Source organism: Ranitomeya variabilis, chromosome 4 (assembly GCF_051348905.1).
Source record: "Ranitomeya variabilis isolate aRanVar5 chromosome 4, aRanVar5.hap1, whole genome shotgun sequence".
Taxonomy (NCBI): Eukaryota; Metazoa; Chordata; class Amphibia; order Anura; family Dendrobatidae; genus Ranitomeya; species Ranitomeya variabilis.
Genome location: NC_135235.1, coordinates 741,623,786 through 741,643,621, shown reverse-complemented (window position 1 = coordinate 741,643,621; position 19,836 = coordinate 741,623,786). Strand labels below are relative to the sequence as shown.

General features: G+C 44.5%; 1 protein-coding gene across 4 annotated transcripts in view; it reads left to right on the top strand.

Moving 5' to 3' along the window:
• LOC143768028 (uncharacterized) overlaps positions 1 to 19,563 on the top strand; it is a 263,897-nt gene extending 244,334 nt beyond the window's left edge. For all 4 annotated transcript variants that reach the window (XM_077256678.1, XM_077256679.1, XM_077256675.1 and 1 more), the window contains exon 7: positions 17,177 to 19,563. In XM_077256678.1, coding sequence (XP_077112793.1) covers positions 17,177 to 18,210 — 1,034 coding nt within the window. In that variant the 3' untranslated portion in view covers positions 18,211 to 19,563. The remainder of the gene's footprint in view (positions 1 to 17,176) is intronic.
• Positions 19,564 to 19,836: the final 273 nt, after the last annotated feature.

The following is a 19,836-nucleotide window of genomic DNA, read 5'->3' as shown; positions in this document are numbered from 1 at the left end:
ATCTGATTCCCAGAGCTTCCAGCTTAACTGAATAAATCCATACTGACAAGCTGGACTAGAAAAAACATAGAAAGCGCAGAAAGATTAAGTCCACAACCAGTGGACTGCAAAAGAACAAAGCAAGGACTTAACTTTGCTGAACTGGTCAGAATATCAGGGAAATCCAAGCAGAGATGTGAATCCAACCAGGAACCATTGACAACTGGCACAGGCTGAAGGATGGAACCAGGCTAAATAGCCAAGCCAGAAAGACAATCAGTGGAAGCAGCTGCTGACTACTAAATCCAAGGAGCAGCAGTACCACTTAAAACCACCAGAGGGAGCCCAAGAGCAGAACTCACAAAAGTGCCACTTACAACCACCGGAGGAAGCCCAAGAGTGGAATTCACAACAGGCAGCCCTGCACCAGGCTTCAGGAAACAGGGGATGCAGTCACTCAAGCCTACCGAGGAAGAAGATGCTCACACCTGAAGAGGATTACTGCATTACCCTCCTTTTTAATTAGTGATGAACGAGTATACTCGCTCATCACTACTTATGTTTTCATGGCTTTGCACATTTTATCAAGCCTTTTTTGATTGTAGGAGTACAGCAAATACATTTTAAAAATATTTGAATGAGGCCCGCCAGTTGTTGCCTTTCAGGGGTCTATGGATTATCTTCCTTTATAACAGGGGTTGGGAACCTCAGGCTCCAGGGCCATTTATAGCCCTCAATGACCTTTTATCAGGCCCCTAGCAGATTCTCAGGGACCACTTTCTTGGGCAGAGAGGTCTATTTTGATTACAACCAGCTCATTAATTTCTTCTTGGTCTGTTAGCACATATATGCAGTTTTCACTACTGAACACTGAAAGGCATGCAATGAAAGATTACGTCCTGAAACCTGTGCCAGTCAGGATTTACTTTTTGGGCGCAGTTTGTACAACCCCCGAAGGATTGTATAAATATCCAAATGGCCCTTGGCAGAAAAAAGTGTCAGGAGAAACCGCTGGATGGGCACTTAACAGCGGTTTCAGCAGTCCTGATAGTGAGAGCCAGCGCCTCAGACAAACTGTGACAGCTGAACTCGCAGCATCCGGGAGCTGGGCGAGATTATAGCTGTACAGTGGGGCTGCAGAGAACAGAGCGCTGGGTGGTGAGTGTACTGACAGGACCTGTGGCATGTGACCGCAGGTCAGAGGGGAAGAAGGCGGGGCCTCGCGCGCTGCTCCTGAAGATGAGTGATGGACGCTACTGGGACTCCGGGGCCAGGGAGAGGGGAGAGAGGCCTGCCAGACACCAGGGGAAAAACAGAAAACAGGAGGAAGACTGAATCCAAGACAAGAGGTGGTCAGTGAACCAGAAAGGCAAACACAGTACACAGGGGGCAGGCTAATCAAGAAAATTCAGGGACGTAGCAGGAGTCAGAACATCAGAGAAGCAGATACACAGTACAGAATCAAAGGACAAAACCACAAGGGGAACAGAACCAGGTCAAAACCATACAAGCAATTAAGAACACAGGCACAAGGCACAGGCACACGGGTCGTCACTCTAAGCCGAGGGCAGAGGTATAACCGACAAAGCAGGTCCCAGAACGAGGCTATAAAAAGCCTCAGAGAAACCAAAATGAGGCTATCCGGATTTAACCCTAGATACTCCAAACAGAATATATCCAACAGATCATGACAGTAACCCCTTCTCAACAGGGGAGGCCTCCGGACCCCCAGGTTTCTCAGAATACCGAGCATAGAAAGCTCGAACCAACCGGTCAGCATGCACCAATCTGGCAGGCACCCATGATTGATCCTCAGGCCCGTATCCCCTCCAATGTACCATGTACTGCAATGATCTGTGAACTCGGCGGGAGTCCACAATGTGTTGCACCTCAAACTCCTTGTGTCCATCTATTATTATTATTATTTATTTATATAGCACCATTGATTCCATGGTGCTGTACATGAGAAGGTTACATACAGATTACAGATATCACTTACAGTAGACAGACTAACAATGACAGACTGATACAGAGGGGCGAGGACCCTGCCCTTGCGGGCTTACATTCTACAGGATTATGGGGAAGGAGACAGTAGGTTGGGGGTTGCGGGAGCTCCGGTGTTGGTGAGGCGGTAGCTTCGGTAGTGATGAGGAGGCAGCGAGGTCAGTGCAGTGCAGTGCAGTGCAGTGCAGTGTAGTGCATCTATCAACAGCGGGGAAGGAACCGAACCAGGATCTTCTACTACCGAACCCAGTTTTAACAGAGACCTATGGAACATATGATGAAGTTTCAAAGAGGCAGGAAGTCGCGAGCGATAAGCCACAGGATTAACTAACTCAATGTTTTTATAGGGACCGATAAATTTAGGGGCTAGCTTAGTCGAAGGTACCTTAAGGCTGATGTTTCGCGTAGAAAGCCACACCTTATCCCCAAGCTGTAACCCCTGGTCAAGATTTCTTTTCCTTTCAGCTAAAAATGTATACTTCCCCTGAGCTTTGGAGATATTTTGCTGGACCTCTGACCACAAATTACTGAGTTGTTTGACACACCCCTCCGCCCCCGGACAGCCAGAAACCATCTGTGAGAATTCCCCAAAGTGTGGGTTAAACCCGTAATTGATAGAAAAAATGGAGACCTACCAGTAGATTGTTTCACCCGATTATTGAAGGTGAATTCCGCTAAAGGCAGAGCATCACACCAGTCATCTTGTAAAACCGAGGTCAAAAATCAAAGAATCTGTTCGATTGATTGGTGTGCTCTGTTTGACCGTTACTTTCAGGATGATATGCTGAAGAGAAAGACAAGGAAATCCCTAGCTTTGTACAAAAAGCCCACCAAAAGTTAGCCACAAATTGTACCCCCCCGTCAGACACCAAATTCATAGGTACACCATGCAAACGCACAACATGTAGGAGAAAGTATCTGGAGAGAGTTTTCGCAGAAGGTAAGGCTGCCATAGGTATAAAATGGGCCTGTTTGGAAAACCTGTCCACAATGACCCATACCACCGTATTACCCTGGGAAGGAGGGAGCTTCATAATGAAGTCCATAGACAGATGAGTCCATGGCCTCTTTGGAACAGGTAAAGGAACCAATTCCCCGGCCGACCGGCAATGAGAGCTCTTAGAACGGGCACAGACCCCACACGCGGAAACATGTTTTTTAACATCAGAAGTTATTAAAGGCCACCAAAAAACCCTTGCTACTGCTTCATGTGTGGCTGAAATACCAGGATGAGCACTTAGTTTAGACTCATGAAATTGCCGCAGGAGCTGAGAGCGCAACTGCTCGGGAACAAATAATTTGCCTTCGGGTTTAGACCTTGGAGCTAAAGTCTGAGCTTCCACAATCTCCCTCTCTAATTCTGATGAAACCTCAGCTACCACCACCCCAGGTTGGAGAATGGTGGCTCGGGGGTGGACACTGGCTCAAAACTACGTGATAAAGCATCTGCTTTAACATTTTTCGACCCAGGGCGAAAGGTGATAGAAAATAGAAATCTAGAAAAAAACAGCGACCAACGAGCCTGCCTGGGGGTTAACCTCTTACCGGACTCAATATACGCAAAATTGTTATGGTCCGTGATCACAATGATAGGTTGAGCCGCCCCTCCAAAAAATGCCTCCATTCTTCGAATGGCAATTTAACAGCTAGGAGCTCCCTATTGCCCATATCGTAATTCCTCTCGATCGAAGAGAACTTTCTGGAGAAGAAGGTTCAGGGCATAAGGTTAGTCAAAGTAGCGGGCCCCTGGGACAACACTGCTCCCACCCCCACCTCTGAAGCATCAACATCAACAATAAACGGTTTGTACAGGTCAGGTTCTATCAAAATTGGGGCAGATATGAAACATTTCTTCAGAGTTAGAAAAGACTGTTTAGCCAATGAAGACCAATTTTTAACATCCGCCCCCTTACATGTGTGGTCTGTGAGGGGCTTAACTATCTGCGAATACCCTTTGATGAATTTGCGGTAATAGATAGCGAATCCCAAGAAGCGCTGGAGTCCTCTGAGGCCCCGGGGTTGGAACCACTTAACTATATCTTGCACCTTCTTGGGATCCATCCGAAACCCCTCTGCTGATACAATAAGTCCAAGAAAAGATAACTCCTGTACAAAGAACGAAAAAATGTTCAAGTTTGACAAACAGTTGATTCTCCCTGAGTTTCTGGAGCACCGTTTTTAAATGAAGCAAATGAGAATAACTATCAGCAGAATACATCAGAATGTCAACTCAGTAAATTACCACAAAGCGGCCTATGAGGTCCGCAAAAACCACATTAATAAAATTTTGTAATACAGCTGGGGCATTAGTGAGACCGAATGGCATCACCAAATTTCCAAAAAGACCCTCTGACTTGAGAGAGGCAGTTTTCTATTCATCCCCTTCCTGTACCCTAATCAGATTGTAAGCCCCCCGAAAGTGTAGTTTGGAGAACCATTTAGCCCCAGAGCTGATTACACAAATCTGGGATAAGAGGAAAGGGGTAAGTGTTCCTCACCGTAATTTTGTGAAGCTCCCTAAAGTCGAGGCAGGGGCGTAAACCGCCATCTTTTTTCGTAACAAAAAAGAAACCAGCAGCCACAGGAGAAACGTATATGCCCCTTACAAAGGCTTTCAGCAATATACTCCTTCATGGGTAATCTCTCCAGACATGGCAAATTAAATAAACAAGCTTTAGACAGTTTAGCCCTGGAAATTAAATCAGTAGCGCAATCATAGGTTCTATGCAGTGGTAAAGCCTCGGCTTCGCTTTCAGAAAATACATTCTCGATGTCTTTTAGGTACTCCGGAATACCCTCCAGACTAACAGATGACACAAACAGAATTTGCAGGTTCCACACACAAAATTGATTTATAACAGGGATTAACACATTCTGAACCCCACATGACAATCTTGCCCGACTCCCAGATAATGACAGGGTTATGGCGTTGCAGCCACGGCATTCCCAGCACCAGCCCTGAAGGCAGATTGTCCAAAATAAAACATTTTAACTCCCCCATGTGAGAAGCACCAATTTGTAACTAAAAAGACTCAAACATAAAGAATCCCAGCTTGGGTGAGGGGAGATGAGTCAATGACCACGATTTTGAGTGGGGTCTTGAGCTTGACAATCCTTATCTTGAATTGGGAAACAACACAATTGCTGATCAGATTGATGGATGAACCACTGTCCACCAAAGCTGTGGAAGAAAAATGACAGTTGTCCACCAACAGTTCAACTGCTGTCACACTAGCCGTATTTGGTCAGTATTTTACATCAGTATTTGTAAGCCAAAACCAGGAGTGGAACAAATAGAGGAAAAGTATAACAGAAACATATGCACCACTTCTGTATTTATCACCCACTCCTGTTTTTTGCGTGCAAATACTGATGTAAAATACTGAATAAATACTGCTAGTGTGACAGCAGCCTTAGTAACATTTTAGAGCATGAGGAGAAATGTACCTAAATGTCTAGTCAGCTTCCTCGACCACCACCCAGACCTAGTCGTTTCATGTCACCTTGGAGGATGATGGACAGGAAGGACAATCCCTCTTCCAGTGTCCAGGTTCTCCGCAGCAAAAACATACTTGCATCTCACGGCGACTTCTCCTTTCTTTTTCCTTAAGTGTAATGGTACCAATTTCCTTAGGCTCTGGAGTGACACCAGTTCCTTTACAACTGGAGAATAGAGGGGTATCATGCTGCATTACCCCTCTTTCCCGTAATCTGCGATCTATGCGTACAGCTTGGGTCATAGCGTCCTCCAAAGAGTCGGGCGGAGGGTGAAGTGCCAAAGCATCCTTAAGGCATTTGGACAAGCCTCTCCGGAACAAACCCCGCAAGGCATCATCCCAGGAGACCTCCGCAGGCCAATGTTGGAATTCCGAGAATAACGACTCGGCCGAGTGCTTCCCCTTACACACACTCATTACCATGTCCTCCGCCAGGCGCACTCTGTCAGATTAATCATAAATATGCCCCAAAGCTTCAAAGAAAGCATCCACCGTCAATCTCTCAGAGGCTGAGGGAAGATGGGAAAAAGCCCAAGCTTGGGGGGGCCCCTCTAAGTAAAGATATAACGACCCCCACTCTCTGAAACTCATCACCTGAGGAACAGAGTCTTAGGGAAAAAAAAAGTTTGCACCCTCTTTGAAGGCTCTAAGATCCTTATTGTGTCCTGAAAATGTATCCGGAAGCTTACCCGGGGTTTCAGGGGACACCAAGGCAACATCCCGACTACCCCCCGCTCCCAGGTTACCAGCAGAAACTGCCCCTTGCACAGTATCAGCTAATTGCCGCTGTGCATGAGTCATGGTATGCTGCTCCACATTACGTTTCTGAAACAGCTGAGTCAGGTGTTGGATCTGCTCAGACAATGCCTGCATGTGATCCATAACTTCCCCACCCTTCCCCAGAGAAGGAGAGTTAAGAAAATAAAATATGGGTCGGTTATAATGTCAGGCGAAACTGTCGGATGGGCACTTACCAGCGGTTTCAGCAGTCCTGACAGCTGAACTCACAGCATCCCGGAGCTGGGTGAGATGACAGCTACTCAGCGGGGCTGCAGAAAGCCGAGCACCGGGTGGGGAGTGTACTGACAGGACCTGTGGAACATGACCGCAGGTCAGAGGGGAAAGAGGTGGGGCCTAGCGCTGCTCCTGAAGATGAGGGCGGGACGCTACTTGGACCCCAGGGACAGGGAGAGGGGAGAGAGGTCTGCCAGACACCAGGGGAATAACAGAACACAGGAGGAAGACGGAATCCAAGACAAGCCGAGGTCCATGAACCAGAAAGGCAAACACAGTACACAAGGGACAGTCTAATCAAGAAAAGTCAGGGACGTAGCAGGAGTCAGAACACCGGAGAAGCAGATTCACAGTACAGAATCAAAGGACAAAACCACAACAGGGAACAGAACAGGGTCAAAACCATACAAGCACGCTAGACCACAGGCACAAAACACATGCACACAGGGGTATAACCGACAAAGCAGGTCCCAGAAAGAGGCTATAAAAAGCCTCCGAGAAACCAAAAGGAGGCTATTCCGGATTTAACCCTAGACGCTCCAAACAGAATATATCCAACGGACCATGACAAAAAGATTCCGCACTCTTGCTTTATAATGTTTTCCTTGCTTTGCACCTTCTGCAAAGGTTTTATAAGTGTAGAAGTACATCAACTACACTTTCAAAATATTTACTTTAATTAAAAGAAAATTCTAGATTCAGTTAGTCATCCATACAGTTGAACGTGGTTATTGCTACATTATGGTGGTATATAAAACTACAAAAAGTGTTGAAAAATATTTCTGGATTTAATTAGTTATCCATATAGTAAGAAAAAAAACCAACTTGGACTGGTACAATTCCCCAAATATGTTTGCTCGAAAAATTTACTTTTTTATCATACACTCCCTGACAGAAGTTATGTTGCTTATCCATGTTTTGTAAATAAAAGCTTATAACCTGACATTAAATTCATCCATTGGTTGTATAAATTATTCTTTTGAAAACTGAAACCCTCCGAAATGTGGTTTAGGTTAAGAAAATAAATTGGCATCAATGCAGAAATATTGATCAGTTAATGGACACAGAATGGTCAGATTTTGGCAAGACAAAATTTGTCACCTGGTCATATAATGCACCCAATCCTAGTTTACATCCTCACCTGTGCTCAGTAAATGATCGGTTAATTAGTGTGTGTGTGTATAAAAAGAAACCCAGCATCCCAGTCCTTCACTTGATCTGCAACTTGAGCTCTGACGACATGCCAAAAAGCCACCCTGTGACCAAAGCCTGGATTATCAAGAGGCTGAAGGCCAGATCCACTGCAGAGGTGGCTGGCACCTTTAATGTGTCTCCGCGTCAAGTACAAAGAATTAAAAAATGATTTGAAGAGACTGGAGATGTGTTTGACAAGCCCAGGTCTGGCAGACCCCGCAAGACAACTGCTCAGGAGGAAAGTATGTTGGTTAAAAAATCCAAAGCAAATCCCTCTTCCACTGCAACTGAGCTCCAACCGGTCTGATCACCTCAAGTCCTTGTGTCAACTAGAACAGTTTGTAGGATTCTGTCTCGAAATGGACTCCATGGTCTAATCAGTGCCCAGAAGCCAGCACTAAACAAAAGGCAAATAAAAAAAGTGTGGCATTTGCAAAGTCCCTCAGCCTGCTAAATAGATGGACACTGGAAAAGTGACAGAAGGAGGATTTCTCTGATGAATCTTCAGTTGATTTGCACCACAGCCGAAGCAAATACTGCAGGAGACCTACTGGAGCCCGTATGGATCCAAAAATACACCCAGAAAACAGTTTAATTTGGTGGTGGAAAGATCATGGTCTGGGGTTACATTCAGTATGGGGGTGTGCAAAACATTTGCAAGGTGGAAGGCAATATCAATAGCCAAAAATATCAAGAAGTATTAGCTACCTCTTATATTCCAAATCATAAAATGGATCAAATTCTGCAGCAGGATGGTGCTCTGTCTCATACATCCATCTCTACAACAAAGTTCCTCCAGGCGAAAAAGATCAAGGTGCTCAAGGACTGGCCAACCCAGTCACCAGACATATGAACATCATTGAGTATGTTTGGGGTAGGATGAATGAGGAGGCTTGGAAGACAAAACCAAAGAATCTAGATGAACTCTGGGAGGCATGTAAGACGGCATTCTTTGCTATTCCTGATGACTTCATTATTAAATTGTATGAATCATTGTTGAACCGCATGGATGCAGTCCTTCAAGCTCATGGAAGTCACACAAAATATGAAATAGCACCACAACTTCATTCACCAATGTTAGGCAACATATATTTGTATTTTAAGTTAATTATTTGTTTGAATATCACATTACTTTCTGTGGGCGACAACTTTTGTCTTGCCAAAATCTGACCATTCTGTGAAATATTAACTAATCAATATTTCTGCATTGATGCCAATTTATTTTCTTAACCTAAACCACATTTCGGAGGGTTTCAGCTTTCAAAAGAATAATTTATACAACCAATGGATGAATTTAACGTCTGGTTATAAGCTTTTATTTACATAACATGGATTAGCCATATAACTTCTGTCAGGGAGTATACATACTGTATAACCTGCTTTGGGTGAAATTTTTTGTTTGAAATAAAAAAGAAAAATTGGCCTGCTACAGGTCTGCACATTTGGTTGTTCCAAAACTGACTTGTCATATATACTGTAGAACTTGGGTTGTGTGAAATTCCCATAGCTAGAAATAAATTAAAGAAATGGCCTGCTACAGGTATACACATTTGGTCCTTTGCTACTTGGTCCCCAGCCGCCACTATTTGTCCCGGTGAGGCGTCCCCGCCTTTTACCAGCACGCGTTCACTATGATCACCCGTGCCCTTTCCAACATGGTTACTGTGATTGTCCAATTAATGTCCAACACGTTGATAATTGCGTGTGCTCAGGCATGCTACAATTCCCTGACAACACACTGAGTGATTTTGTGGAGGCTGGGCCCGAGTCCCACCCTGGCATGGCACATGTGCTGCCTACACATAGGATTGTTGGACCTACTTTCATACCTCCCAACTTTTGAAGATGGCAAAGAGGGATAAAGTTAATAATGCGCGCCGCGGCAAATTTTAGGCCACGCCTCTGACCACACCCATTCATAATTAGTCACACCCATATCCACGTCCCAACCACACCCATTTAGCACTGCTGATCACACTGTTTCATATACAATAATTCTAAACAAAAAAATATGGCCACACAGTGCTCCATAGTGTATAATGGCCACACGATGCTCCATACTGTATAATGACTGCACATGATGCTCCATACTGTACACTGGCTGCACATGATGCTCCATACTGTATAATGACCGCACATGATGCTCCATACTGTATAATGACTGCACATGATGCTCCATACTGTATAATGACCACACATGATGCTCCATACTGTATAATGTCTGCACATGATGCTCCATACTGTATAATGGCCGCACATGATACTTCGTACCATATAATGGCCACACATAGCTACTCCTACACACACACTGCTCCGCTACATACACACGCGCTCCGCTCCATACACCTTGTACACATTCAGCTCCGCTCCATACACCTCGCACACACACGGCTCCGCTCCATACACCTTGTACACGCACGGCTCCGCTCTATACACCTTGCACACACACGGCTCTGCTCCATACACCTCGCACACACTGCTCCGTACACCTCGTACACACACGGCTCCACTCCGTACACCTCATACACACACGGCTCTGCTCCATACACCTCGCACACACACGGCTCTGCTAAATCCACCTCGTACACACACTGCTCCGCTCCATACACCTCGCACACACACACGGCTCCGCTCCATACACCTCGTACACACAAGGCTCCGCTCCATACACCTCATACACACACGGCTTCGCTCCATACACCTCGTACACACACGGCTCTGCTACATCCACCTCGTACACACATTGCTCCGCTCCATACGCCTCGCACACGGCTCTGCTCCATACACCTCGTACACACACGGCTCCGCTCCATACACGTCGCACACACACACGGCTCTGCTACATCCACACTGTACACCTGACCCCACACAAGGCATCATCGACTACTCACTGATCTGCATCTGTCGCTCTGCAGTAACACAGCAGTGAGCACTGAGCAGCCGAGGCAAACAGGGAGGCTGTGAGTGTGTCCATCCCTCCCTGCTCAGCCCCACTCATTCCACGTACCTCAAAGGAGCTGTGCTCAATCTAGAAGTGTCCCCTCTCTCTCTGAACAGTGACGCTGGGAGACTCAGGAACATACGAAGGGGAAGGGGCGTGGCCTAACAAAAGGGGGTGTGACGGAGTTTCTCCTGCTGTGTCCGGGATGAGAGCGCCCTGCGCTGGACAGCGGGGCAAAGCATGAAATCCGGGACACTCCCGCACAATGAGGGACGGTTGGGAGCTATGCTACTTCTATCAGGGTTTCCTCCACATCCTACTCCAGTTCCTGGAGCCCCTACTTCTCATCTATCATCTTTGATTTGCTATCTCAGAGCATGTTGTCTACATCAGCTGGAAGCTCTGCAGCACTGCCTTAGCAAAGCGGAAACAGACTCCGCTGAAAGTAATTTGTCAAGGAGACAAACCGCACACCGCTGCAGAGTTATTGAAAGGAATAACAGACCAGAGTACAACCAGCTATGGTGGTGTGTGATAATGGGTGTAACCTGGTGTAGTTTCTGAAGGTTGGCAAGCTCACACATGTTCCATGCTTGTGTAAGGTGACTGATTTGAGGTATTTGTGGGCGAGCTGCTGCTTCTGCACACTCTGGCACCCTACAGACAAAACGTGTCCCGGTCCCAGAGTGCTGCTGTGTGTGGGGTGCACCACACTTACTTGTGGCCCATAGGCTTCCATTGTCTCTATGCTCCCATATTCCAGAACCTTCAAAGCAAACAATCCGGGGGACATTGAATTTGTTAAAGCAGTCAAACTTTTATTGGCAGCTTTCGGTCATTACAATAAGGCATATAGGATAGGGCCCAATGGGTTAAGGACTTTCCCACAGGTACTGGACTTAACTTTAGCCCTAATTCTCGGTATGGGCAGAGCATCTCTCTTGCTAACTCCGCTAGCCCTAGGAATTCTTCTGCACCCAAATTCCATCACCTCCTGCCTCTGAGAGTTTAAGTCCTTCTTTCCCTGCAGCTCCGCAGGCTTAGAGCACTTAAAGGCCCCGATGTCCATCTCAAGGTTCCCAAGCCTACAGATGGATTTGCATGGAAGGGTTTTTGACAATGCACTGCCTTGAGTAACATACTCACACTTTCCCTAGCAGCCTATTGACTGTGACTGCTGCAGTCACCTCACCACACTTTCTCTAACTGAATGTGACACTGAAATTGGCCCTATCCCTCAGTTGCTGAAAACCTACACAGTTGCCAGAGCTTCTGATCAAAGTACGCCGCATGGGTGCCCATTTCCACAGTCAGCTACAGCTACCGTCGCTCTGGCAGTGTTGCAGCAGCACATGCAGGTGCCAGCTCACTGACTGGTGTGCCACGTGGCCATGCATTGGAATGCCACACTGCACAAGCTGGCAAGGCTTTGTGAGTGGCAGAGACCAGTTGTGAAATACCAGCTCCATCGTGCTTGCCTGTATTCTGGTCATACTCCGCACATAACTGAAGAGTCAGCATGGATGTATGACATGTTTGTGGTTCTCCAAGACTTTGAGAACTCCACAAAGATCATGAGCAGTGATGATGCCATCACCAGCACAACGATCCCGTTTCTGTGCCTACTTCAACAGTTGCTGCTGACAAACATGAAGCTTTACATGCAGATCAGGTGGAGATGGAGGAAGACATGAGACATGGAGATACTACCCAGCTCAGCCTCATTTATTATGCTCATTGCAAATTGGCTAACAATGAGGAGGTAGAGGAATAGGAGCACAACAGAGTCTAGTACACACAAGTTTCCTATGTGGATGGGCTGAGGAGGGGAATGAGTAGGAAGAGATTAGAGGAGATGGGGAAGTGTTGGCTGTAGGGAACTTGGCATATATGGCATACTTCATACAAGGACAAGTTGTGCTTTTGAACGACACCATTGGTTTTACCATGTCTCGTACTCGAAAACGGGTAAAAAATTCCAAGTGCGGTGGAATTGCCAAAAAAGTGCAATCCCACACTTGTTTTTCGTTTTTGCTTTTTTATTAGGTTCACTAAATGCTAAAACTGACTTGCCATTATGATTCTCCAGGTCATTACTTGTTCATAGACACCAAACATGTCTACATGATGAAAAAAAAATTCCAAACTTTGTTTAAAAAGAAAAAAAAAAAAAAAAAAATTGTGCCATTTTACGATACTAGTAGTGTTTCCAATTTTTGGGATCTCGGATTGGTTGAGGGTTTATTTTTCACGTGCCGAGCTGACGTTTTTAATTTAATCATTTTGGTGCCCCGTTACTGCATTTTAATGGAATGTCGCAGCGAACAAGAAAAAACATAATTCTGGTGTTTTGACTTTTTTTTTTGCTACGCCGTTTAACGATGAGGTTAATCCTTTTTTTTTTTTATCAATGGATCTGGCGATTCTGAATGCGGTTATACCAAATATGTGTATGTTTGATTTTTTTTATTATTATTATTCTTTTATTTTGAATGGGGAGAAAGGTGGGTAACTTGCACTCTTTTATATATTTTTTTTATGTTAAAAACTTTTTTTTTTTTACTTTTGGCATGCTTCAATAGTCTTCATGGGAGACTAAAAGCTGCCATAACTCGATCAGCTCTGCTACATACAGGAGATTATCAGTTCACCTGTATGTAGCAGAATTACTCACTTGCTATGAGTGTCCACCACTGGGTGGCACTCATAGCAATCCAGCAGTGACAAACCTAGAGGTCTCCAGGAGAGTTCTGGTAGTAATGCCAATGCATCGGTGACCTGCCATCACATTACGGGGTCACCGGTGGGCGAGATTTCTGGCCATGATTACCCGAAGAGCATGTTAAAATGCCTCTGTCAGCGTTTGACAGTGGCATCTAACGGGTTAATAGCTGCGGGTGGATCGCGATTCCATCCGCGGCTGTTCTGGGCACATGTCAGCTGTTCAAAACAGCTGACGTGAGTGGAAAGATGTGGGCTCACCACCAGTGCCCTCATTAACTCCTTCATGACCCAGCCTATTTTGGCCTTAATGACCTTGCCGTTTTTTGCAATTCCGACCAGTGTCCCTTTATGAGGTAATAACTCAGGAACGCTTCAACGGATCCTAGTGATTCTGAGATTGTTTTTTCGTGACATATTGGGCTTCATGTTAATGGTAAATTTAGGTCGATAATTTCTGAGTTTATTTGTGAAAAAAACAGAAATTTGGCAAAAATTTTGAAAATTTTGCAATTTTCACATTTTAAATTTTTATTCTGTTAAACCAGAGAGTTATGTGACACAAAATAGTTAATAAATAACATTTCCCACATGTCTACTTTACATCAGCACAATTTTGGAAACAAATTTTTTTTTTCTAGGAAGTTATAAGGGTTAAAATTTGACCAGTGATTTCTCATTTTTACAACAAAATTTACAAAACCATTTTTTTTAGGGACCACCTCACATTTGAAGTCAGTTTGAGGGGTCTATACGGCTGAAAATACCCAAAAGTGACACCATTCTAAAAACTGCACCCCTCAAGGTGCTCAAAACCACATTCAAGAAGTTTACTAACCCTTCAGGTGTTTCACAGCAGCAGAAGCAACATGGAAGTAAAAAATGAACATTTAACTTTTTAGTCACAAAAATGATCTTTTAGCGAAAATTTTTTTATTTTCCCAAGGGTAAAAGGAGAAACTGGACCACGAACGTTGTTGTCCAATTTGACCTGAGTACGCTGATACCTCATATGTGGGGGTAAACCACTGTTTGGGCGCACGGCAGGGCTCGGAAGGGAAGGAGCGCCATTTGACTTTTTGAATGGAAAATTAGCTCCAATCGTTAGCGGACACCATGTCGCGTTTGGAGAGCCCCTGTGTGCCTAAACATTGGAGCTCCCCTACAAGTGACCCCATTTTGGAAACTAGACCCCCCAAGGAACTTATCTAGATGCATAGTGAGCACTTATAACCCCCAGGTGCTTCACAGAAGTTTATAACGCAGAGCCGTGAAAATACAAAATAATTTTTCTTTCCTCAAAAATGATTTTTAGCCCAGAATTTTTTATTTTCCCAAGGGTAATAGGAGAAATTGGACCCCAAATGTTGTTGTCCAGTTTGTCCTGAGTACGATGATACCCCATATGTGGGGGTAAACCACTGTTTGGGCGCACCGCAGGGCTCGGAAGGGAAGGCACGCCATTTGGCTTTTTGAATGGAAAATTAGCTCCAATCATTTGCGGACACCATGTCGCGTTTGGAGAGCCCCTGTGTGCCTAAACATTGGAGCTCCCACATAAGTGACCCCATTTTGGAAACTAGACCTCCCAAGGAACTAATCTAGATGTGTGGTGAGCACTTTGAAACCCCAAGTGCTTCACAGAAGTTTATAACGCAGAGCCATGAAAATAAAAAATAATTGTTCTTTCCTCAAAAATTATGTTTTGGCAAGTAATTTTTTATTTTTGCAAGGGTAACAGGAGAAATTGGACCCCAACAGTTGTTGCCCAGTTTGTCCTGAGTACGCTGGTACCCCAAATGTGGGGGTAAACCACTGTTTGGGCGCACGTCGGGGCTTGGAAGGGAGGGAGCACCATTTGACTTTTTGAACGCAAGATTGGCTGGAATCAATGGTGGTGCCATGTTGCGTTTGGAGACCCCTGATGTGCCTAAACAGTGGAAACCCCTCAATTCGAACTTCAACACTAACCCCAACACACCCCTAATCCTAATCCCAACTGTAGCCATAACCCTAATCACAACCCTAACCCCAACACAACCCTAACCCTATTTCCAACCCTAGCCCTAATTCCAACCCTAACTCTAATTCCAACCCTAACCCTAAGGCTATGTGCCCACGTTGCGGATTCGTGTGAGATTTTTCCGCACGATTTTTGAAAAATCTGCAGGTATAAGGCACTGCGTTTTACCTGCGGATTTACAGCAGATTTCCAGTGTTTTTTTGTGCGGATTTCACCTGCGGATTCCTATTGAGGAACAGGTGTAAAACGCTGCGGAATCCGCACAAAGAATTGACATGCTGCGGAAAATACAATGCAGCATTCTAACCCCTAGTTCTAACCCTAGTTCTAACCCTAACCCTAGTTCTAACCCTAGTGGAAAAAGAAAAAAAAATATTTTCTTTATTTTATTATTGTCCCTACCTATGGGGGTGATAAAGGGGGGGTTTATTTATTATTTTTTTATTTTGATCGCTGTGATAGAACCTACCACAGCGATCAAAATGTACTTGTAACGAATCTGCCGGCTGGCAGATTCGGCGGTTCACTGAGCATGCGCCCGCCATTTTGGAAGATGGCGGCGCCCAGGGAGAAGACGGACCGACTTCGGGAGGCTCGGTAAGTATGAGGGGGTGGTGGGGGGGTGGATCGGAGCACAGGGGGGGGATCGGAGCACGGGGGAGCGGACAGGAGCACGGGGGAGCGGACAGGAGCACGGGGGAGCGGACAGGGGGACGGAGGGGGGTACCGGACAGAATGGAGGACTGGGGAGGAGATCGGGGGCGGTGGGCAGAACATGATTTCCAGCCATGGCTGATGCTATTGCAGCATCGGCCATGGCTGGATTGCAATATTTCACCATTTTCATAGGTGAAATATTGCAAATTGCTCTGATTGGCTGTTGCACTTTCAACAGCCAATCAGAGCGATCGTAGCCACATGGTGGCAAAGCCACCCCCCCTGGGCTGAAGTACAACTCCCCCTCTCCCTGCAGATCAGGTGAAATAGGAGTTAACCCTTTCACCCGATCTGCAGGGACGCGATCATACCATGACGCCACATAGGCGTCATGGGTCGGATTGGCACCGACTTTCATGATGCCTACGTGGCGTCAAAGGTCGGGAAGGGGTTAAGGCAGAGTGTTCGACAGCGGCATACTATTATGCCCATATGTCAGAAAGAGGTTAAAAGATATACACGGATTTGGACTGATATAGAGACCCCTAGGCTTGGGCCACGTTGTTACCTGCTGTTCTGTTGTGAGAGATGGGAAGAAGAATAGTTAGGTTGCCAGGTCAGAACCCGGAAGGCAGAAAAAATGCCAAATCAGAAGATGCAAGAGTAGTCAGTAAAGGGGCCTGGGTCACAACAGTTAACAAATTCAGAAGTAGGGAGCTGAGAACAGAGAACTGAACCTGAGGAGAATAAGCTTGTATCTGGCACCTTCCAGCAGAGCTGATATTGCTGGATTGGTTTTTAGAAGCCATGTTGCTTTTCAAAAGACTTTGAGCCACTAATAATGTGGAAATCTATTTTCCCACTGACAGATGATGGACCTGAGTGGGGACTTTTTTTTTCAAATGAGTATAGTTTTAATTGGTATTATTTTTGCCTACAATACAGTTTGGTGGCTTTTTATTCGAGCACCACAATCTTCGCGTGCATGTTATGAGATTTTCAATTAGCCTATGAACTGTCATTATCTTGGTAAATCAAGATTTTTGCATAACTTGCTATTTTTACAGACAGTTTAAGTAGAAATGTTCAAAAATATAAGTTAAGGATATTTTATTAAAAATTAATAACTGATTTTATTTTTGGCAGATGACTGTACCAGGAGAACAGAAGGACAGCTGATATCTTCAATTTTTAAATCAGATGATCTTGAGATTCCACAGGATACAAATAAAGGGACTGCCAGTACTCCAAACACACCATCATCCCTTCACAGCGATGATCTCTCATCTGATGCTTTCAAACATGTCCTATCTTCTGATTCATTACAGACTACTAAGGAAAATCAGAGTCACAAAATAAGCATTCAAAAACTAACTGCTCATGAAGCAAAAAAATCATTTTCAGGTTTAGAATATGGAAATCATTTTCCTTCTGAAAAATCTTTACTGAAACATCAAAACATTCACTCAGTAAAGAATAACTATTCTTGTTCCAAGTGTGGGAAATGTTTTAACAAGAAATCAAATCTGGTTAATCACCAGAGAACTCACACAGGGGAGAAACCTTTTTCATGTTCACAATGTGAGAAATATTTTACAATGAAATCACATCTTATCACACATCAGAGAAGTCACACAGGGGAGAAGCCATTTTCATGTTCAGAATGTGGGAAATGTTTTACAGTGAAATCAAATCTTCTCAGACATCAGAGAACTCACACACGGGAGAAGCTATTTTCATGTTCAGAATGTGGGAAATGTTTTACAAATACATCACGTCTTAGCACACATCAGAGAATTCACACGGAGTCTTTTTCATGTTCACAATGTGAGAAATATTTTACAACGAAATCAAATCTTATCACACATCAGAGAAGTCACACAAGGGAGAAGCTATTTTCATGTTCAGAATGTGGGAAATGTTTTACAAATACATCACATCTTAGCGCACATCAGAGAATTCACACAGGGGAGAAGCCTTTTTCATGTTCGGAATGTGGGAAATGTTTTACAGAGAAATCAAGTCTTGTGAAACATCAGAGAATTCACACAGGGGAGAAGCCTTTTTCATGTTCAGAATGTGGGCAATATTTTACAAGGAAATCAAGTCTTAACGCACATCAGAGAACTCACACAGGAGAGAAGCCTTTTTCTGTGCAGAATGTGGAAAATATTTTGTAAAGAAATCATCTCTTCTTTTTGGCCAGAAAAGTCTCTTAGGGGACAAGCCTTTTTTATAATCTTAATGTGGTAACTGTTTTGCTTGAAAATCAACTCTTAATAAACATCAGAGCAGTCACACAGGGGAGAAGCTTTTTTTCCATTTTCATCATGTTGGAAATGATTTACCCGACAACAACCCCATGTCATTACCCATGTTTGGCCTCGTTAAAATAAAAACACTCATCTCGGCTTTCGTGCCGGTGCCATTCCAGTGGTGCCGGTGCCATTCCAGTGGTGTCGGGACTTACATTCCCAAGGCTCACGTGAGGTCGTTGCATCATATGAGCCCTGCTCCCAATCAGTGCCAGCTTTACTGTCCTCCCCACCTTGGATGTATTGAATATCAACTGGAAACCAGGGCTGCAACTGTTCTCTGACTATGTGATGTTTGATTTGGGGATGTGGGGATGGTGACACCAGTGCTGATTGGGGTCAGGTTTCACATAATGTAACAACCTTACATCAACCCCAGGAATGCAGGTGCCGACACCGCTGGAAAATGCCAGACAGAGAGAATCTATTATCATACCTATAGCGTGAAAAATGAATTACTGGAAAATCCTATTTTATTGACCGTCAAAAATAACTCAGAAGGGGAGAAACAATATATATATTGTTATTGACAAATTGTACAAAAAGATGTAACAGACAGTCGTATAATTAAATAAGAAAGGGAAATTACTTTACAACTTACCATAGTTTTTTGACTGTAAGACACTATCATGGAAAACCTTAAATTCCATAAAGCAATGCCTGCCTATAAGCCCCAAATCAGAAGATCGCTGACTCTAGCTATGTCATGTTTACTATCTATATGGAATCGCGCTAAAAAGCATAGTGGTGATCTTGAACTTCTGCAGTCTTCAGGAGTGATGCTATTGTTATTGTTGGTAATTATATAAAATCCTGAAGGGCTGAGAACATCCCACTACTCAGCCCACGTGAGGTCATCAAGGAGGGGAGTCTGGGTGTATCTTAGGTGATGATAAAAGGTCAAGGTTAATTAAGATCTGGGTTCATGCAGAAAGATATACTGTATATCGGTGTATGCACAATCCCTCTCACTGGACATTACCAATCAAAGTGCTCTCCTTCCCTAAGGCAAATCATGTCTGTGATCACCATAGTAAGATTCCTGCTTTAATCTTGTTTATTTTATGCACTGCATATGCTGTATTGTTTGTCCCCTTTGTAAAATTTTTTGTATATTTTTTTTATAAACTCTGCCTATCGTTCTGGATTAAACATAAAATTTAATAGTTCTGTCCCTTTTATTCTGTAAGCCGCACCCTGAAGCCATATGCTACCAGAAATCAGGCATCCAGTCAGCCTGTATAAATAACTGTTGGTGGCAGCAAGTTGTTCTTGGTTTAGCATGGAGTTAGCAGTGACCGTACCCGGGGTATATATACAGTCCATGCATTGAAATGAGGGGTGTATATACCATACGCTTATTGTTATTTTCCCAATAACAGTCCTATTAGTGGAAACAGCCTGAGGCCTGCTCTCTTAATCGTCCGTCAATCGCGTAATTGTTCGGAAGATAGGAGCAGCAGAGCGCTGTTCTTGACAGAAAGATAACCG